The following is a 22,801-nucleotide window of genomic DNA, read 5'->3' as shown; positions in this document are numbered from 1 at the left end:
AGCGAATGACGAGATCGCCGGTAGTTTCTTCTCCGGGTTGTATGAGATCAAGAATTTCTGGCAGGTGAAAGTTTCGTGTTTGGTCAGGGGGATCCATGCACTCACTGAGAAAGTAGAAAACACACACACACACACACACTGAAGAGTGTTTAATCCTTTATAAGGTGGTACGAATTATTTTCCCACCTCGGTTTTTTGTCATTTCTGGGCACTGGGAGATTTTTCCCATGTATTGATGTGTGCTGCACTCTTGGGAATATCTGTAGAACTATTTTGATCTCCTTAGAATCTTTAGATTCTTTTTAAAACACCTGAATAGTGATATTGTGCCAGCGCAACGCCTGTTGTGAACAAGATTTATGAAGTGAAAATAGGGTAAGAAATCAACATTTTTATAAGTCTATATACTATTTACATGAATGTTATTTGTTTATTGTGTATTTTTCTCATTTGTTCTGGGATTATTCTTTCATATTGTATGTGGGAATATGCTTCCCATAGCCCAGATAGGTGTCCGAAATATTTCTGCTAAATAAAAAGTGAACTAACTGAACCGAAATTGTGTCCGTAGATGGGCCATGGGAAATATGTTCCCACTTTTGAATGACAGACAGCAGGCGGTGGGAAGTAAATTCCCATCTTATTACTGACCTCCTGAGCACTGGATAGTCTTTGTTTTTTGTTAAATTGTATTATTTAGCACTTATAGATCCTGTAAATAAAGTTAGTTAGAAAAGAAAATGTTTTATTTAGTACTGCGTTATAAAGGGTTAAATCTTCCATGACTTTTCCTCAGTCTTTATAAAACTATGGCCTCCCTCCGCAAAGACCTGAAAGAGAATCTCCATAATGTAGTTATCCCCTTAATTACTCTTAGTTTGTTAGGAGAATTTCCAATTCAAGAACTTACAAAGGCACGTCTACAACATTCTGAGGACAATATATGGAAGAACGAAATATGCAGGGGTACGGTTTCACCGAGAAGGAATTCCAACCCTCCCTGGGGAAAAACTGTACAAGTGTCAATATTTTTTGATCTCGAATTTTACAATTGCATCCACTCAGAGGTGAGACTACACAAATGTGCAACATGCAGTAACACGTTCTCACGAAACAAACTAGGAAATAACCTACAGTATATAACAATGCTCTTCAGGACCTGCTCACCTGATGACTTAAACTGAGCACTGTCCTTGCATTGCAGGGGGCCATGGCCTTAGGGGATTCACAAGGCTATTTATTTATTTATTTATTTATTTATTTATTTATTTATTTATTTATTTATTTATTTATTTGGGAATTCGGATAACTCCTCCCATTACGCAAATATGGTTTGGAATAATCGAGAATGAACATCACCAGCAGACACTCCCACATGTCTATGTAGGCTACTGTAGTTTTCCTTTTTAGAATTTCGTGTAGCTCTTTCTAGCATAGTGCAGTCCTTGTAAGGCAGACCCTCCGACGAAGGTGGGTGGCATATGCCGTGTATAAGATACTGTGTGTTATTGTAGTGGAGGACAATGTTGTATGTGGTGTGCGAGTTGTAGGGATTTTAGAGACAGTACAAACACCCAGTCCCCGGGCCAAAGGAATTAACCATTTAAGGTTAAAATCTCCGACCCAACCCGGAATCGAACTCCGGGCTCTACGCTGACCATTCTGCCAATGAGGCGGTCATTTACTGTAATGGTAATACCGCTTCTTTTGCAGCCTGATCTGCCAATTTCTACCAAGACAAAATATTACAGAAAACCAATAATTGTTAATAAATAAACAAACTCATTTCATTTTTCATATCAACATATATTCTATACATGCTTAGTTCCATCTTGGAGGAATTGTTTCTCAACTTCAAACGCTTTCAATCACAATACCATTGAATTTCGAACATCATACCTAACATATTACAAGCGACGATGCAGAGCTCTGTGCTAGACAAAGACGCCACAAACAAAAAATATCAAAAAAACAATTTCTCCGTACCATCACTGAAGAGATTCGAAACATGATCTAAAGTACACCATTCATTTAGACAAGTTATTGTTCAAGTTAAGAGAATTCCGTTCAAAGTGAACGGAACGTGAGGGCATTTCCTCGTTTTTATTTCAAATGTTTTAGCAAGAGGTCATTCTTGCCCACCATAAGGTGCCATACCATAAACTTCTCCTTTAGAGGACGATATTCCCAGATTTTCGATATCTTACTTGAGAACATAAAGCGGAAATACGTTTCTTTTTTTTCAACTCTGTGGTTTACAAAGTCCATGAACTGGTGCGAAATAGAACGAGCATGCAACGAAGAGAAGCCTCACGTAAACCGATTTAGGGTACCGAACGATCTCTTCAATGGATCAAGATGCTGATATCGAAACCACCATTCCTCTCGGAGATAGCCGAGGTGAAGGCAGGGTGAAGGATGACTGCATCACCCCGACGGTAAACGCTTCTGGGCGTCTGCGGCTCTCTGAGCGACACCACGGGGCATGTGGACGAGATGGATCTCTCCGGGTTCTGACCGCTGTATACCTGTGGAAATAAATAAGTAAATAAAAAAAACTTAAATAATATAACGACAACTCCAGAACTTATCTGGAGAGAATTTGGAACTACCAAATTAAATATAATAATAATAATAATAATAATAATAATAATAATAATAATAATAATAATAATAATAATAATGCCGGCTGCAAATCTTTCAAGTTGACGCTTAGAGGCGACCTGCGCGTCTGTGAGGATGGGGCCCTACTTACGATGATTTCTAATGCTTCTAACAACATACACACTCAGCCTCAAGCCATTGGAATTAACCAGTTGATATTAAAAACACTGACCTGACCCTGTCGGGAATCGAACCCGGAACTCCTTGGAACAAAGGCCAGCATGCTAACCATTTAGTCATGGCGCCGGACAAGTAATGACAATAAAAGCGCACAGATGTATAATAAATTAATTACACGGATATTCACGACAACACGAGAACAAAACTTTTTAAGCAGGGAGATGTACTTTCTATTTTTGCATTTAATTTTTGTGGTGCTGGTGATTATTGTTTTAAGAGGAAGTACAACTAGGCAACCATCCTCTATATAACACGTATCAGAGAGAAAAAAATTGAAGGGAGCCGATCCGACACTTCGAAAAATGAAGATATCGGCCAAAGAAAGACAAGGCCCAAAAAGGCGTGATGATGAAAGACTGCCTAGCCCTCGAATGCTCTAATAGTGTCGGGGGCGGAAAAGAAGAAGAGTTGACAAATGGAGGTCAGATAGGTTAGATGAAAGTGAGGAGCCTGGCACAAGTAAGTGGAAGCAATCTCAGAACTCTGCTAAGGGCACTGTGGTCACAACCCACGCTCCCAAGTTAAGAGCACCTGGGACCCCTTTTAGTTGCCTCTTACGCCAAGCAGGGCATACCGTGGATTATTCTACTGCCCCCCTCCCCGTCACAAGGAGATTAGGTGGGAGAGATTCACGCACTCTGTGAGGATGTGAGCCTCGATGAAGAACAATAACACACTGGAGGGGAGTCCATCCTCCTTAGGAAGTAAGAGTGACAATGTGGTCTGGCGTCGAGGATGTATGCTACCCTGACTTTGAGTAGATATTCTGTGAAGATTTTGGGATTTTGGGAGTCTCAGGTTAATGTACAATCATTACTTTGAATCACTGTCATGCATCGAAACATCACTCAAATGATAAATTGATAGATGACTGAATGTCTTCATATTTCACTCTTTAATTAAGTAAATTTATTACTATTTATAAAGCTTTCGATTAATAGGGTTGTCGGATAGGATAGATGAAAGTGAGGATCCTGACACAAGTGGAAACAATGCCAGGACTCAGCTAACGTCCCCGTTGTCGCCATCCCATGCTCCCGAGTTAACAGCCCCTCTTAGTCGCCCCTTACGACAGGCAGGGAATACCGTGGGTGTTATTATATCGCCCCACCCACAGGGGAAACACGTAAGAGAGATTTGATTCATTTTCAATGACAACGATTCTGACACACGGAGGGTCATTAATAATAGAGATGATGGTGGGTGATACTGAGTGAGACCATGATAATGACTATTAAATTTTTCTCTCGTATGTTATGCTGAATATTAAAATAGATTTTGAGAATATCCCATGTAAGCGCTATATTTCGTCATATTACCTTTATTTCCAAATACAGTGCAGGTTTATTGGCTAGCTCGCTCACCCAATTTGTGGGATGGTTTCAAAGATAAAATTTACAGAAGTATTCACAGCACCACAGAAGAACTGAAAAGTGCAATTCTCACCGACATTTTGAAGAATCATGAGGCTGAACTGCAGAGAGTGAACCGAAATACCATCACAAGTAAGTTTTATTTTTTTCCAATCTTATTATCCATTAATCGAAGTTGATGGGTTTTCCATGGGAGTATGGGAAAGATGTTGACGGCAGCCCCGCTCTCCTTTACCGACACGTGGCATGTACCTTTGTGTAACTCGGCCTGTAGGAACATACAAGGTACGCACAAAGTCCATATATTCCTACTCATTATTTATTTATTTATTTATTTATTTATTTATTTATTTATTTATTTCGATTGCCAGATACCCATTGTTATCGACTTCGATTGTTGTCAGCAGTTGGCGCCAAGATATTGAAACAATGGCTGATACAAATGATTATATGATTGAGGAACGTTTGCTGGCCGCTGTGTGGATTCATGAGCGTAAAATTAGTGTCAAATCACTTAAAAATGTGAGGGGCGATATCGTTGCAGAGTTTGTAAAAGCAGCACCGACAAAGAAGACGTTGTTAGCGTGGGGAATAAAAGGCTTTTTAACGGGCAGTGTTTGCGACACGCCGAGAAGTGGAAGACCATCCACCAGACTTTGTACTGACGTAAAAATATATATCGAACAATATCCGGTCAAATCCATATGGAAACGTGCGTCGGAGTTGGGGATACCGGAATCTACCATGAGAAAACACACCAACGTGGATCTGGAAATGAGGTGTTGGCGTGCATTGAGTGTCAATGGATTATCAGATGATGATTTGGAGAGACGTGTTGATGCTTGTGGTCGGATGCTGAAACTATTCCAAACAATGGCTCAGAAGGCAGAAGTCATGTTTATCATATTTACTGACGAATGTGCGATTTATCGCAGCTCCCGTAGTCACAATGTTTACTTTGGAGAAAAGATAACCCACATTTCCCCCTCCCCCCACACACACACAAATCGAGCGAAATCCATCCCACGTCACGGAATGACACAAACGCATTTGGCCCTATTTTTTTGATCGTTATGTCAAGCAGAACAGATACCTCCAGATGACTGATGACTGGCTCATCCCACAGCTGCAAAATGCGGGAATCTTAAACGTCGTTTGGTTAAAACACGACAGGGTGCCGGCTCACTTGGCAGTGGCTGTTCGACAACTTTTGAACCAGTCTTTGGGAATCGCTGGATCGGTCGGGATTGGACAATGATCCTACTCCTCTTCCGTGGCCACTAAGGAGCGCTGATCTAACAACACCCGACAACGCACTCTGGGGTTACATCAAGGAACAGGCGAGGAAGCAGCGGTATGTTGGAACTGATCTGAAAAATACGGTGCGCGGGGCTATCCAGACAGTGGCCCCAAGGATGTTGCTTAATATGAGTATCAGAATATGGTGGCGTATTCAGCTGTGCACAGACCATGGAGGGACACATACAGATGTTTTAGATTCTTAACATGTAAGATGTAAGTAGAAATAAATTAATGCTTATAGCCTATGACTAATTTTACATAATGTCAGTGGTGGTGGTGATTATTGTTTTAAGAGGAAGTACAACTGGGCAACCATCCTCTATGTAACACTAATCAGAGATAATTGAAGGGGTCCGACACTTCGAAAAATGAAGGTGTCGGCAAAGGAAGACAAGGGCCACGAAGGGCGTGAAAATGAAAGACTCCCTAGCCCTCGCAAACCTAATAGCCTCGGGGTCGGAAAAGAACAAGAGTTGACCAAGGGAGGTCGGATAGGATAGATGAAAGTGAGGAGCCTGGCACAAGTAAGTGGAAGCAATGCCAGGACTCAGCTGAGGGCCCCGTGGTCGCCAACCCACGCTCCAAAGTTCAGAGCCCTTGGAGCCCCTTTTAGTCGCCTCTTACGACAGGCAGGGGATACCGTGGGTGTTATTCTACCGCCCCCACCCACAGGGGGGTTACATCATGTCAGTTTGAGTATAATTTACTACGGATTTTGTGCACACCCTGTACATTTTTTTCAACTCGCTTTACGACACGCCGACACAGATAGGTCTTACGGCGACGATAGGACAAGAAAGGGCTAGGAGTGGGAAGGAAGCGGCCGTAACCTTAATTAAGTTACAGCCCCAGCATCTCCCTGGTGTGAAAATGGGAAACTACGGTAAACCATCTTCAGGGCTACCGACAGTGGGGTTCAAACCCACTATCTCCCGAATACTGGCCGCACTTAAGCGACTGCAGCTGTCGAACTCGGTGCAACATACATTACGTTTACGTCTGAGTAGTGCTGAAATCAGAGTGCTTGAATTTCTCATGTCACGGAAGAATCTAATTATAAGCTCCCAGCCTGCGGATCCCACAATCGCGGGTTCAAACCCGGCAGTGACAGTCGAATTTTGATTGACGGCAACGTTCATTCTGCATCCCATTTCGTACGATGTAGGCATGTCGAAGATCTCTGGTGTCACATTTGGTGCTGACCCTACAAAATTAATTAAAAACCATTGCTCGCCCAACAGAGATCCATTTCTCTACCAACTGTAAGAGTAAATTAGAACATCGAAATTGGCACGCAGGTGGCGCAGATGGCGTCATATCCCAACGCCTGCACAAGGTAGCTAAGGCTACAAGATACGTCTTCTTCTTCTTCTTCTTCTTCTTCTATCGCCCTTCCCACACTTGTGGGGTGGCGGGTGCGGACTGTGTCGCTCACACACACACACACACACACACACACACACACACACACACATACATACATACATACATACATACATACATACATACATACATGTGTTTGGCCCTGTTTCACGGTCGGATGCCCTTCCTGTCGCCAACGTTACCGGTATGTAGCGGGATGTAATCTCTATTGAGTGCTTCTGTTGTGGTTGGTTGTGTGGTGTGTTGCCTGAATATGAAGAGGAAAGTGTTGGAACTAACTACCAAATACCCAGTCCCAGAGCCACAAGAGTTAATCAAACGAGATTTAAATCCCCGATCCGGCCGGAAATCGAACCCGGGACCCTCTGAATTAAGGACTCAACGCTAACTATTCAACCAGGGAGTCGGACGATAAGATTATTGTTATTTTTCTTTCTTTCTTTCTTCCTTCCTTTCTTAGTCCGTTACCGTCCAGGGTTCGCTTCTCGGACTCAGCAAGGGATCCCACTTCAACAGAATCAAGGGCAGTGTCCTGAACCTTGGGACTTTGTGGGTCGGAGTGGATACAACTGGGTGGAGGACCAGTACCTCACCCAGGTTGTCTCACTTGCTATGCTGAATATAGGTATTGTGGGGGATGGGAAGATTGGAAGGGATAGGCAAGGAAGAGGGAAGGAAGCTGCCGTGGCCTTTAGGTACCATCCCGGCATTCGCCTGGAGGAGAAGTGGGAAACCACGGAAAACCACTTAAGAGGATGGCTGCGGTGGGAATCAAACCCACTCAGTTGATCTCCCGAGGCTGAGTGGACCCCGTTCCAGTCCTCGTACACCTTTTCAAATTTCGTGGCAGAGCGGGGAACCGAACTCGGGCCTCCGAGGGTGACAAATAATCGCACTAACCACTACTCCACAGAGGCCGACATTATTATTACTATCGATAATAATATCGATTTCTAATCACTAGATTGCGTGCCGAAAGCCTGGATTTAAATTCCAAACCCCTCCGCAGTGTTCATATGGAGTGAAATGAAATGACGTATGGCTTTTAGTGCGGGAATGTACGAGGACAAGTTCGGCTTGCCAGATCCAGGTCTTTTGATTTGACTCCCTTAGGCGACCTGCGCGTCTTAATGACGAGGAGGATGATGAAATGATGATAAAGACAACACATACACCCAGCCCCAGCGCCCGCGGATTTAACCAATTATGGTTAAAATTCGCCAACCTTCCGCGAATCGAACTCGGGACCCCTGTAACCAAAGGCGAGATGTTAATCATTTAGCTATGGAGTGAGGGCATTTGACGGCGTTGATGGTGATTCATCCATCGTATGGGGACATAAAGCTTTGAGCAGACCCCTTCATGCTATTCGACAGGCGTAGACCATGTGCCGGCATGGTGGTGGTGATGGTGGTGATTATTGTTTTAAGGGGAAGTACAACTAGGCAACCCTCCTCTATATAACACTAATCAGAGAGAAGAAATGGAAGGTATCCGACACTTCGAAAAATGAAGATATCGGCCAAAGAATGACAAGGGCCACGAAGGGCGTGAAAATGGACTGCCTAGTCCTCGAATACTCTAATAGCGTCGGGGTCTGAAAAGAAGAAGAGTTGACCAAGGGGTATCGGATAGGATAGATGAAACTGAGGAGCCTGGCGCAAGTAAGTGGAAGCAATGCCCGGACTCAGCTCGGGACCCCGTGCTCGACAATCCACGCTCGCAAGTTGAAAGCCCCGGGCCCCTTTTAGTCGCCTCTTACGACTGGTAGGGGATACCGTGGATATTTTCTAATGTCGGCACCGGTTATCACCCTCTCCCTTCCTATCATATTTTACGTCATTCATTTCATCTAATGTACTCCTCTGATGAGGTAGACGTCAGGAAGGGCATCCGGTCGTAAAACTCGCTACGAAGATTCATCTCGTTTCATACCCGACCGTGTAGAGAAACGGGGCAAGTGTTGGACATACAATTTCAAGATAATACATGATAATTCAAGAAAATACATGATGCACTTATGTGAACATATTTACACGTACCTCAAGGGTATACTTGACGCCAGAGTCGACGTCAGATATCCAGATGAGTACCGTCGCGTCGTCTGTGCTGTCACCAGACCCGTTCATAGACTCACTTCTGTCTCCAATCATGCGAGTGCGGGTGGTCATCAATGGCAGTGGCTCTCGATTGTGGAACTTAGCCATACTAGGTGTCAAGTTGGATATACTCCGAGATGATTTCCTGCTTTACAGAGTGTTGTTAATTAGTGCAAACTTATTAAAACACTAAAACACACATTAAAATACTTTGCAGTAGAATTGGCTAATTCACTTGAAATTTCTATTTGATTTTTGGAAGGAATTATTATTTGAATAATTCTATGTTCAAACAATATCAGTATTATGGGGTTGTATCGGCGAACCTCTTGAATGAGGGGGCGGCGGTGGTGGTGATTATTGTTTTAAGAGGAAGTACAACTAGGCAACCATCCTCTATATAACACTAATCAGAGAGAAAAAATGGAAGGGGTCCGACACTTCGAAAAATAAGGGTATCGGCCAAAGAAAGACAAGAGCCACGAAGGGCGTGAAAAGGAAAGACTCCCTAGCCCTCGCAAACCTAATAGCGTCGGGGTCGGAAGAAAACAAGAGTTGAACAAGGAAGGTCAGATAGGATATATGAAAGTGAGGAGCCTGGCACAAGTAAGTGGACGCAATGCCAGGACTCAGCTGATGGCCCCGTGGTCTCCAGCCCACGCTCCAATGTTCAGAGCCCCTGGGGTCCCTTTGAGACCTCTTACGACAGACAGGGGAATGAAGGGAAATTGATAACAGGATGCATCTATGAGGGTTTTGTAATTCGTACAGCTATAGCACGACAAAGGATACCACAAAAACTACTAATAAACTGCAAACATATCACACATGTAGCGCGAATCTTATACCAAGTTACGGCTCTAATGCACTGATAACAGCCTATAGCCCTGACATCTACCGGTAAGACTACAAATCTCAAGTATCCCGCTCACGGCCGACTGGATACCTCGCTGCGCTCCTTATACCGGCCTTGACAATCGCTTGTGAAGCCCAGCATAAAGCTGTAATTGGAAAGTTTCACCATAATGCCGCTGGAGCACTGGCCTACTACCCAATGACAGGAAGCTGTATACCGCAAATTGCCGCATTTCCAGTTTTATTTTTTGGTTTTGCTGACGTAAATGTTGGCAATGTGTTCGCAATGAGGTGCTTGTTGGATAGATAATGAGATCTGATAGTTATGCGCTAGTGAGTTTATTTTTATTGTGTAGTGTGGTGATTATATTTTTTAAATTGTGTTTACAAATCTTGGAATTTGAGACATTCTTGTGCAACTTTTCGTACTTCGAGCAGAAATTTTATGGAAGCAAGAACAAAGTGATTTCTCGCTGTAACTTCATCCTGAACAAGGATTTTAATTTATGTGCTAATTTGTTTTTTAATGGTGTGTTGATTTGCTTTTCTTTTAACTGTGTAAGGAAATATTCGAATATATATTGCTGTGTGCCTTTTTTGTATTCCGAACAGGAAAAAAAAAAGCAAAGGGACACGTCAATTCGCGAATTCTCTGTAGACCAGGACAAAACTACGGAGTGGCTAAAAGCAGGTAACACTCTCGTCTCAGTTTTCCGTTTCTATGTCGGGTATTTACCTTCGTTCTTTGTTTCTCTTTTCTTACTCTGTTTACCTCTCCAGCGTTGGCTTTTCTCTCGGACTCAGTGTGGGATCCCACCTCTACCACCTCAAGGGTAGTATCCTGGAGCGTGAGACTGCGGGTCGGGGGATACAACTGGGAAGGATGACCAGTACCTCGCCCAGGCGGCCGCAACTTCTATGCTGAACAGGGGCCTTGTGTTGGGGATGGGAAGATTGGAAGGCATATCCAAGGAAGAGGGAAGGAAGCAGCCGTGGCCTTAAGTTAGTTACCATCCCGGCATTTGCTTGGAGGAGAAGTGGGAAACTATGGAAAACCACTTCGAGGATGTCTGAGGTGGGAATCGATACCACCCTCTACACAGTTGACCTCCCAAGGCTGAGTGGACCCCGTTCCAGCCTTCGTACCACTTTTGAAATTTCGTGGCAGGGCCAGGAATCGAACCCCGGCCTCCGTGAGTGGCCGCTAATCACGCTAATCAGGTATTTTTACCCATGAATTTTCTTTCATAGAATAATCCTTTAGGCGGTGTCGTATTTGCCATATGACAGCAACTCAACATATTTTTGTTTAAGATAATCTGAACTTTAACATTTAAACATTGACAAGTAAGAATCACTACTGCTATGACGGTAAGGCCAACGTATGAAGTGTTGTTACCTGAGCAATGGGGCCGATGACCTAGATGTTAGGCCCCTTTAGACAACAAGCATCATCATCATCATCGAGCAGAGAACAGTTTACATTTTATTTACTCAAAATACTTTTCTCTCACTGAATTTTTATTTAAGATTCTTCTTCTTCTTCTTCTTCTTCTTCTTTCGCTATTTGTTTTACGTCGCACCGACACAGATAGGTCTTATGACGCCGGCGGAATAGGAAAGGGCTAGCAGTGGGAAGGAATCGGCCGTGGCCTTAATTGAGGTACAGCCTGATGTGAAAATGGGAAACCACGGAAAACCATCTCCAGAGCTGCCGACAGTGGGGTTCGAACCCACTATCTCCCGGATGCAAGCTCACAACTCACAGCTCCACGCCGCGCGGCCAACTTGTTCCACCCTACTGCATTTCAAGTAAAATGTATTTTCTGAATTTAGCATGGCCAGCTTGCCCGGTATTTAATATTCTAGCGAAAGGTATGAATGAAATGTAATCTGAAACTATATATATTGAAATTAACCTTTAAACATGTTTGAGTCAAAATATTTATGTTCTGCATACAACGAATATGGAAAAAGTAAGACTCTTATGTTTTGTCCAGCCCCCTTCCTGAGAGCAGCGCTTGAAGAATTTTAAAACTCTAATTGAACAATGACTCTTAATCTCAATATTAACGTCAGAAGACAAAAGCATTGTGGTAAGTTCTGCTATGTATCTAAATGCCATGATAATAAAAACGATTACTATTATTCCTCATAATTAAGGAACGTAAGTTGGACTACTCCATCATCCGCAGTTTCATTTCACGACGTTGTTTTGGCACATATCAATGAAAGTAGCCTTCAGGATTAATCATTTTAACAATAGTAGTCAATGTAACATACTATTTTATTCCCTAAATGAAGATACATCGGCAGTCAGAGTCCATATCAGAACGTCAGCTGGACTAAGTCATCTCCCCGCAGTTTCATTTCACGACATCATTTTGGCAAATATCAACGAAAGTAACCTTTAAGATTAATCATTTTAACAGTATTAACCCATGTAATATTCTCCATAGCTCTAAATTACGATAAATCGGCAACCAATGTCAATATATTTTCCATAAAGAAGTATGCATTTCTACCGCAAATAGGTCGGCCGCCAGCGCCACGTGTCGAGTTGTGTAACTACTCCGATTACAGTGCGTGGACCAGGCGTGGACCCAATTGTCAAGGCCGGTAAGGAGCTACTGTAGCTAGAGCGACGCATCAAGTCGGCCGTGGTCCCGCTATTCTGGCGGAAAATCGCCCGTACTTCCAGGCCTTGTATATTACGTAGGCAACGGTCCTCTTCAGCATTAGAATTCATCACACGTAGGGCCTCATCCTTACAGACGCGCAGGTCGCCTTTACGCGTCAACTCGAAAGACCTGCACCAGGCCTCTTCGGGGGCCACACGCCATTAATCAACTCCCTGGCCTCCTCAATTTATTGGGAAATAAAATCGAGAATAACGAGCGTCAAGAAATCCCGGTTTCAAAACCAAGTATTAAGAATGATGCAACAGGTTAATGAAAATACCACGGTAGAGTTTTAGCATGGTTTCGTAACGCCTGATATTTACCGAGAATGGTACACCCGGTCATCAGTATTTAGATTTATAAAAAATGCTCTACTTTGATTTTGGAATGTTTCCTGTGCCTTTCAATGGTCTTACTACGTCAGTTCTTTTCCGACCCATCACTCCTTCTTCCTGGCCTCCTCAATTCATTGGGGTTAGCACATGAAGTGGATTTGGTCCAGTTTTCCTGCCGGATAGTCTTTTTGCCGCCAGTCCTATTTATAGGTGTGTAAACTATATTAAGATGAACGCACACACACACACACACACACCCACACCCAGTCCCCGAGCCAGATGAATAAACAGCACGCAGTTAAAACGCTCGTCCCAGGCGGGAGTCGCGCCTAGAGCTTTCTGAGCCAAAGACTAGTCCGTTGAACATTCAGTCAAGCAGTCAGTCTCCTCCAAGAAACAACTACTATACCGATCGGAATGTATACGTCTACACTGATAAGAGTCAGTCTCTTCTTCGTAAAGGAACGTGCTCGAGATATTGACTTTGAATTCCCTGAGTCACGCTCAAGCACACTCTACACTGGTATAAATTTAATTTTGTATCATAGGGAAAGTAAGGCTTTATTCAACAAGTTTACGTGTTCCGAAAGGAAGTACGCTCGAAACCGGTTATAACGACTTCGCAGTAACCGTCGTTATAGGAGATAGTCCCATTAACCGTTCTTTTTTGTTGTTGTTGTTGTTGTTGCTAAAAATGCTAACAATTCATATCTGCATACTTACATGGTTAGTTTACAGAATAAAGTTGAAAATTCAACAAACGCAAGTAAAATGATTTGCAATACAGTATTTGTGCAGTGGGACTGAAGGGAATTATCTTCTAATCTTTACGCGGTACGTACAGCAATAATAAGCAAGCAAAGTAGCAACACTGTAAATTGATCAATAATGTCGCACACGTTCTTGGCTAATAAATGAGATGTTATCTCTCTCCTTCCAAATTGTAGAAATCGTTGAGTGTGATTCATTCAATTCCTTCACGATGCTGACGTCTCTTTCCCCATTTTGTAATCGCTATATTATGAGTAACTTTTCTTCAGTATTAAACACTTTCCCTTTCTTTTGTGACAGTGGTGGTGGTGATTATTGTTTTAAGATGAAGTACCTACAACTAGGCAATCATCCTCTATATAACACTAATCAGAGAGAAAATATGGAAGGCATCTGACACTTCGAAAAATGATGGTATCGGCCAAAGAAAGACAAGGGCCACGAACGGTGTGAAAAGGAAACTCCCTGGGCCTCGAATGCTCTAAAACCGTCGAGGTCGGAAAAGAACAAGTGTTGACCAAGGCAGGTTGGATTGGATAGATGAAAGTGAGGAGCCTGGCAAAAGTAAGTGAAAGCAATGCTAGGACTCAGCTGACGCCCACGCTCCCAAGTTCAGAGCCTCTGTGGCCCCGTTTAGTCGCCTCTTACGACAGGCAATGGATACCGTAGGTGCTATTCTACCGCCCTCACCCACAGGGGGTTTCTTTTGTGACATATTTACATTGATACTTGCCTTGATTCTTTACCAGACTGATTTGAAAAATACTGTAGACCAGAGTTTGAAAATAAGCTTTACATTGTTAGCAATCCCCAAACGCGTAACAGACAAAAACCAACAGTGGACGTTATGGGCGATACATTTCTCCTAAAAGGTGATAAAGAAATACGCCGATTTATACGATATGTCGTAATAAGCGATGTCGTACTACACGATTGTTTAAATACATTGATTATATAGGATTTAGACGTTTTATCCAATACATCGTTAAGGACAGAAGTAGGTGAGCCCCCACTGAAAGAATGCTGAAACTTACCGTAACATTTCTCATAATATCTATTATAACATGAAATATAGAAATCCACCAATTGTACCATGTCAAGTCAAAGCCCTTCTGATTCTAATGGATTGCAATTTATAGTATTTAGACTTCTAGTTTCTTGTAAGAAATCTTTTGAATATGAGAAATTTTTCAAGGTCTTATTGAAACATGTCGTCTTGTTGGTACACATTACTACTGAAGTATTGGTACCACTGCTTCCAAATTATCACCACACATTCATAGATGCATGAAAGTCTTGAAACTCTAGAATTTTAACATTTGATAAATATTTATGTCTTCAGTTATAAATTAAAATTTAATTTTAAAATATTGTAACTTTTAGCAACAAAAGAAGGTTTATAAAAAACAGTTTAACACCAACATTAAAAATTCGAGAGTTTTAGTATCGCAGTACAGTCATACATGAGTGTGCAAAATTTCATATCTCTAGGTAGTTTAGGAGCAATGTGTACCAACATGACGATATGTTTCAATAAGACCTTAAAAACATTTCTCATATTCAGAAAATTCCTTACAAGAAACTAGAAGTCTAAATACTAGAAACTGCAATCCATTAGAATCAGAAGGGCTTTGACTTTACATGGTAAAATTGGTGTATTTCTTTCATGTTATATTTGTGAGAAATGTTATGGTAATTTTCAGCATTATTTCAGTGGGCGCTCACGTACTTCTGCCCTTAAGAGCGATGTCTCAATAAAAGGTTTCGACTTTATAATGAAGTTACCTGCTACGACCCGACACGAGCAGGAGGGCCACACAGCGAGAGACCTCGAGCGGTATTGAAGACGGCGACAGCCATAGATGACTCTTCACTCCGGGGTCCACCGTCAGCAGCGGCACATCTGGATGATCGAACGTGAAATGTGCGGTGAGAGACGCCACGGCAACCGTGCTGTGACAGGGTGTCTTCGGACAGTGAATTGGTCTGCAACAAAAATTACAGATTATGCGATGACCAAAATCCTCAAGTAGGTTGACAAGTATAATTTATAATACATAGGGGATGGTTGTATAAGTATTCATCCTGCTAAAACAGTAATCACCACCACTTTAATAATACACAATATACGAATTCTGCTAAGGCAGGATGGTGGTGTTGATTATTGTTTTAAGAGAAAGAACAACTAGGCAACCACCCTTTATATAACATTAAACAGAAAGAAACAATGGAAGGAATCCGACACTTCGAAAAATGGAGGTATCGGCCAAAGAAACAAAAAGGCCACAAATGGTGTGAAAATGAAATGCCTCGAATGCTCTAAAACTGTCGGGGTCGGAAAGGAGTCAGAGTTGACCAAAGAAGATAGGATAGGATAGGTGCCTGGAAAACGTAATAGGGAGCAATATCAGGACTCAGCTAATGGCCCCGTGATCGCCAACCCACGCTACCAAGTTAAGAGCCCCTGGGGCCCCGTATAGTCACCTCTTTCGACAGGCAGGGGATGTTGGTGGTGGTGGTGGTGATTAATGATTATTGTTTTAAGAGGAAGTAAAACTCGGCACCCATCTTCTATTAACACTAATCAGAATGAAAACAGAATAGGTTCGAGACTTCGAAAAATGAAGGTATCAGTAAAAGAACGACAAGAGTCAGGAAGGGCATGGAAATTAAAGACACCCTAGGTCTCACTAACCTTTGGGGTCAGAAGAGAACAAGAGCTGGCCAAGGAGGTCAGACTGGACAGAGAGAGTGGGGAGCCTGGCACAAGTGGAAACAATTAAGGGCCCCGTATTTGTCGACTCATGCTTCCAAGTTAAGAGCCCCTTGGGCACCTTTTAATAGCCTCTTACGACAGGCAGGGGATACCGTGCGTATAGTATTCTACCATGGCGTAAAGGTCAGCTAACGCTTCGATGGGGGCTGTTCAGTCTGGCTAGACTTCGCTCCCAGAAACTTACTAAGACTTCCTCCGTTACCGAATTGGAATGTGCAGATGACGCTGCCGCACCTGGTCTCATACCTGAGGAGCTGCAACAGTCATTCAGTTCTTTCAAGAGTGCTTGCGTTCGTTTTGGTCTGTCCATTAATATTCAAAAATCCAAAGTACTCGTATAGCCTGCATCTGGGTTGAAAGTCCCAGCTTTCAATATCTCCATTGCGGATATTCCACTGGAGCAGGTTGACCACTTTTTGTATCAAAGATGTATCCTCTCAACAAATGCTAACTGCTCACGAGATATGGATAGGAGAATTGGCGCTGCTCACTCAGCATTTGGACGTTTATCCCGTCGTGTCTTCATGAATAAGGAGCTTACAATGCATACCAAGACCATAGTTTACCATGCTGTTATCATATCAACATTCTTTTACGGTTATGAAACTTGGACCCTCCACCGTCAGGATATCAAAACGCTAGAGCGCTTTTCTGCATAAACTTAGATCCATATTGAACAATTGGGAGAACCGAGTTACCAAGCTTGCAGTTATTGAGAAAGCACATGTTATAAGCACTGAGGCTACCATCATTGGCCACCGTCTCAGATGGACAGGGCACGTCCATCGCACGAGTGAAACCAGGCTTCCTCATCAACTCCTGTGTTGTGAACTCTGCTCCGGCACAAGACTTCATGGAGCCTCAAGGATCAACGTACTGTAAAAGAGCTGGAATTAACACTCAATCCTGGGATACGCTTGCTGAGAATCGTACGCTTTGGTGCCACACTGTTTCTACATCAGTTATGATGTTTGAAGAGGAACGACAATGACGTGAAGAGGATAAACAACAAGCACGGAAGCTCCGACAAACTCAGTCCCACCTTGCCCCAGCCATTCCATGTGATTTGTGTGGACGTATGTTTCATGCCAAGATTGGGCTGCAGAATTGTGAGTGTGAAAATGTAAACTGCTGAAGAATATGTTTACTCGGATACAAGTTGCAGCCGCCGCCGACGACGATTATTCTATCGCCCTGGTGGTGGTGATGATGATTACTGTCTAAAGAGGAAGTACAACTAAGTAATCATCCTTTCTGAACAAAAATGGAGACAAAAACCTGTGGTCTTCAACCCACGCTTCCAAGATAAAAGTCCTTGGGCCCCCTTCTAGCTGCCTCTTAGGACTGGCAGAGGATACTGTTGATGTTATTCTACCGCCCCTACCAACATGCGGATGATAGTAGCTCACCTGTGTGATAGCATGTCGTATTCTGTTGTACACATTATCCGATTTTCTTCATCACTGCTGGAGTTTGCTCCCCCGGGCTCGCTACAAATACTGGTGTTACTGCTGCAGCTACTGGACGTCCGACTACCGTGTGCGCTATTTGTCATAAACGTGGGCGGTCTGCTGGGGATGACGGCAAGGTGGTTACCATTTCCTAAGGAGCCTGGAATGTGGCGTCCGACCGTTTGCACCAGCTGCTCTGCCATGAGGTTACGTGTGGACGTCAGCTCCGAGAAGCACACTACGCACAGGAAGCCTTCCTCCTGGTGGCCTAAACAGAAAATTATTCAATTTACTGCACATATAGTTCTTAAACTGGGTGGTTGGTGGTGGGGTGAGAGATTGATAAGGAGAACACAGCTAATCTACTCAGAAGAAAAATAAACACGTGACCTGATAAATAGGGCCCGGATTCATATGCACTAAAAATCTGAAAATACGCATGCTCATATTCACTAAAAGTGTTGTAAATATGCACGAAAATATGCACTAAAAATAAAATACAATTACCGGACGCATTATTTAATTTTAACTCAGTGTTAAGTTGATAAACATGTTTAATTCCTTGCAAAATGAGGCATTTCAGTAAGTTCCAACAGTTTTTGAACGTTTGCAGGTGTCAATAACTTTCTATTGTTGGCCAGAATTAAAATATACGCTGAAAATGATCGCTCTACGTCGACGGACGTAAATGGGTAATACTTGAACATTCGTCTGGCAAAAATCTATGCATTTTTACAGTTTAATCAGGTGAAACACTGCAGCAGACAAAGAGCGAGTTAACAGTTCAGCGCATTTGTTTTACCAAATCTCGGAAGGCTACTGTACGGAGAAGGAAAGAGTAATGTCAGAAGGAAGGAAATAGCTATTGTGAAAAGCGTCATTATCAGTCTACCTGCTTGTATTGCGACACTGAAAACTTTTTCCTTGATAAGGGAAGGCTTCTCATGTTGCCAAAGGATGTACAACATACAAAGTTCATAAAATTTTTCATTTCGTTCAGAAATCTTAGATAATCGAGCACACATAAGAGAAAAACACGTACATATATGCACTAACGCTCAAAATATGTATTTGCATATGCGCATATGCATTTTTTAAAATCCTGACCCTACTGATAAATAGAGGAATTCTTTCAGGCAAATGGTTATTCTTAAAAACTTCGAGGTAAATTAAAGCTTAGAACTATTTTTATACATTCTCCAAGAGAGAATTCAGTAGGGCGACCAACCGTCCCGCATTTTACGGTATATCCCGCATTTTAAGGTATTTTGTAAATGTCCAGTGCGGGACGTAATTTGTCCCGAAATTGTCTCGTTTCCTCTCTGAACGCATTTTCGTGTTATTGTCATCGGTACGAATTTTCACAATACGCAGTTGTCCTGATATCTAGTTTCAACTATACATAGCGTAACCGTTGCCGACAGTATGATATTCGAAAGTGCAAAGAGGCAGGTTGTAGTAACTTTGGAAAAACGTTCCGGATCTACTGACTGACAAAGAAATTTTGGCTTGTGCAAGAAGTGCTGATAAATAATGTTTCAAGTAATATTTTCAGTACTTCTATACTTAGTGGTTTTAAATAAAAGCAAAGGAAAGTCACTTCCGTACAGGGCATGAAGGCCCTTGAAGGAGTGGAAGGTAAAGGCTTCCACCATTGTTAACCTCGGCACGTGGTGCGGTAGAGTGGTTAGCTCTACGCCCGGCCGCCTTTGCCCCCAGGAATTAACCTGGTACTCATTTTTGGTGTAGGCTGAGTGAACCTCAAGGCCATATGCACCTCCGGAAGTGGAAATCTCGTTTCTTAAATTTAACGACTTCCTGACGGGGATTCGAACCCACGTCCTTCCGGGCGGTCCGAGCACGTCTTTACCGCCTCGGCCAGGCAGCCCCCTGGTGGTTTTAACTAGAGGTTGAAAATTACAACAAGTGCTGTTGCTTGTTGTTTGTTTGTTGTTAAAATTGGACTAACATCTAGGTCATCGGCCCAACAAGTGCTGTTAGAAGGTATTTGATGTAAATGAAAAACTAAGAATGCCACTAATATGTAATTTTTCCTCTCATTTCCAAAGTTAATATCTGATAGATCTGTGTTTAGCAACATGAATCAGATATGTTTTCCAGGAACAATGTACCGGAAAACATGACAATACGACGGGATTTAGTTCGTTTATTGCGCATGGTGTGAGAAACATTTTTTTGCCTGTTTCTATGATACGTTTCACCCCAGTGATTGCGAGAATGCTCACGAATAGACGATCAGTTAAGATTACGCAATAATATGTTTATACATAGTGAAAATAAATGTACGCAAAGTACATAATATATAGTATACTAATTTGATTATCAATCACACCTCCCAACTTTTACAGTACTTCAGAAAAAGACAAAGCAAACTATTCTGATCAGGCCTATCAGAATATTATCAGATTCACCGAAAAATGATTTGAATGAAAACAAGAGAAAAGAAGCCACGACCAGGAATCGAACATGGACCAGCGGTTTGGTAGTCTGACGCCGACCTCGCTCTACTACAGCATGAAAACACAAAAAAAGTTAATAATTCTAGTATTAATAACTTTGGACCCCATATTATATAAATGAAATGAAATCGCGTATAGCTTTTAATGCCGGGATTGCCGGGATTGCTCGCCAGGTGCAGGTCTTTCTGATATGACACCTGTAGGCGATCTGAGCGTCGTGATAAAGGGTGAAATGAAGATGAAGACGACACATCCAGCCCCCGTGCCAGCGAAATTAACTATGATGGTTAAAATTCTCGACCCTGCCGGGAATCGAACCCGGGAATGAACATAAGGGAATGAGGCCCTACAGCCTAGGCTATACATAAATTTAATTCACGGTGGATGAAATTATAGTTTAAGACAGGGCTTCCCAGGGTGCATGCACTAGTGCACTGCGCGTTGCATGGTGCAAAAGACGACTTCGCTTGGTTGACCAGAGTGCAGACCCCCACTCCTTGATTTGGAGCAATAGCGCTGTCTCTCTCTTTCCCCACGCCTGCCTCTCTCACTCCGCCTGTCTCCCTCTTCCTCACTTGCTCCGTAGCGCTCCAAATCCGAGCCGAGCTTAGTCGAGTCGCCCCGAGACGACGCGCTGGACCGAGCCGAGCTGAGCCGAGTGAGACCGATGCACTGTGCATAGGACCTCCGCGCCTCAGTTTGCACGCGTGAGATTTTGGGCGTTTGAGAGGGCTGTTTTGGAGAAGGCACCTAAAATTGAATGTTTAAATACCTATGCCATTAATCCTATCGAGAAGTAGTACATAGTAAAATTATGGGCACAATTTCCGATCATGTACGCCTTACAGTTTTTCTGTACCGACTATGATATTAGAATTGATGAATTTAAGACTTTTGTTACTCAGTCCATACCAATGCCGAGCATTGTTAACATGGAAATATTGTTCAATCGAGTTAAATAACGATGGATTTTGTCATGATTGTCTTTAGGTGTAAAACCGCTTGGTCATTGGTCCTTATTGACGAGGAAAATTGTGAAGATGATTATAAAAATTGAGAAAAACCGTAAAAGGACGATCGCTCGAAGAATAAGACAAGAGGGAGTCGTGAAAAAAGGAAGGACTGACTAGCTTCACATTAGATACCGTAATATCACAGAGTCGGAAGAAAACTAAATGTGAATGCATACTGATCAATAGCAATATTAAATTGACCATTGTTGTGATGTGGTGCCACTCATCTCCGATAGATGAGACTACTTTTCCGTCCCGAGTAAAACAGCATGCCTGAATATCGGCGGAAAGTAGTTGGGGCGTTAGATAACTTTGCACATGCTATATGATTGTCCCGTCAACGACGTATACTACAGCTAGTACTATTAATAAAAATGAGATGGTGTCTGTCTGCTTATTTGTTTGTTTGTTTGTTTGTTTCTTTGTTTCGGACAGGCTCGTAAACTACTGGGTCAATTGAGCTGCAATTTGGTAAGGATATAGCTTGAAGTCCCGATTCATGCCGTTTGATTTTGATACATTTCAGCGTAAATTTTACAGGGGTATGTCCCTAATTTGGGCGTTTATTGCTCTACACGAACTAAATAACGTGTAAACAGTTGGCCCTATCGAAAAATGAAGTGCACTATGTGGCTTTGAAATTAAATTTTCTACAAGAAACGTCATTTGAATTTTCTTCGTCACTCTAATGGATTTTGGGAAAATTCGGCTTTCTTTTTTTTTTTTTTTTTGGCTGTAGTCGCCTTCACTTATGAATAGGCTACTCATTTCGCACTTAAGTAGGAGGTCACGTGAAACTATATTCGTCGTAATTCGTGTAAAGTCGTCGCTCGTTTGTTTACAGGCCAGCTGAAGAATAAGCGCGCCATTCTGCGGAAAGTGTTTGGATTGTACAGTTGTATTGTTGAGAGTGCTATGCGTGCTTATCCATATTTGAGAACTGCTGTGGCCTGTATATTTACTCAGCCATTTTAATTAGACTATCATCATCATCATCATCAAATTATCAGGCCATGACAAATGTTTTTAAATCTAGGAGCCAACACTCAAACCTAGGAGCCAGGTAGTTTTTCTAGTACTTGCATCTTTAACGTACAGCCGTGTAGCCTTCTAAAAATAAGAAGAAGAGATGGTAGTAATAGCAATATGTATTGTGATTTTATAGTTTTATACACTACAAGTTACCACAAAATGTAAAGACAAGAAGACACTGGACTAAGTAAGACATGCCACTATGTATACAATACTAGCCAATTGTTGCATACTTATATGTGATACTCTTCTAAGAAACTTGTAAAATGTAATAGCAAAGTGAATATCGTCGACAACACCAAATTGTACAATTCTTTTGTATGTATTAGTCTGCCATGTTCAAGGATTAATAACTTAAAAATTAAACATTATGTACCTAAAACAAATATTATACAAGGAGGAATCC

At 42.4% G+C, this 22,801-nt stretch overlaps 1 protein-coding gene across 1 annotated transcript in view; it reads right to left on the bottom strand.

Moving 5' to 3' along the window:
• Window positions 1-1,837: 1,837 nt before the first annotated feature.
• Window positions 1,838-22,801, bottom strand: part of LOC136871551 (uncharacterized) — a 209,331-nt gene continuing 188,367 nt past the window's right edge. Inside the window, exons 2-5 of the mRNA XM_067144990.2 lie at window positions 17,829-18,138; window positions 15,429-15,629; window positions 8,945-9,146; window positions 1,838-2,528 (exon numbers count right to left, since the gene is read on the bottom strand). Of these exons, the coding sequence (XP_067001091.1) occupies window positions 2,346-2,528; window positions 8,945-9,146; window positions 15,429-15,629; window positions 17,829-18,073 (831 nt within the window). The 5' untranslated portion in view covers window positions 18,074-18,138 and the 3' untranslated portion in view covers window positions 1,838-2,345. The remainder of the gene's footprint in view (window positions 2,529-8,944; window positions 9,147-15,428; window positions 15,630-17,828; window positions 18,139-22,801) is intronic.

The sequence above is a fragment of the Anabrus simplex genome, chromosome 1 (assembly GCF_040414725.1).
Source record: "Anabrus simplex isolate iqAnaSimp1 chromosome 1, ASM4041472v1, whole genome shotgun sequence".
NCBI classification, from domain to species: domain Eukaryota; kingdom Metazoa; phylum Arthropoda; class Insecta; order Orthoptera; family Tettigoniidae; genus Anabrus; species Anabrus simplex.
Note: the sequence above shows the minus strand (reverse complement) of the source record. Positions and strands in the feature narration are given on the sequence as shown.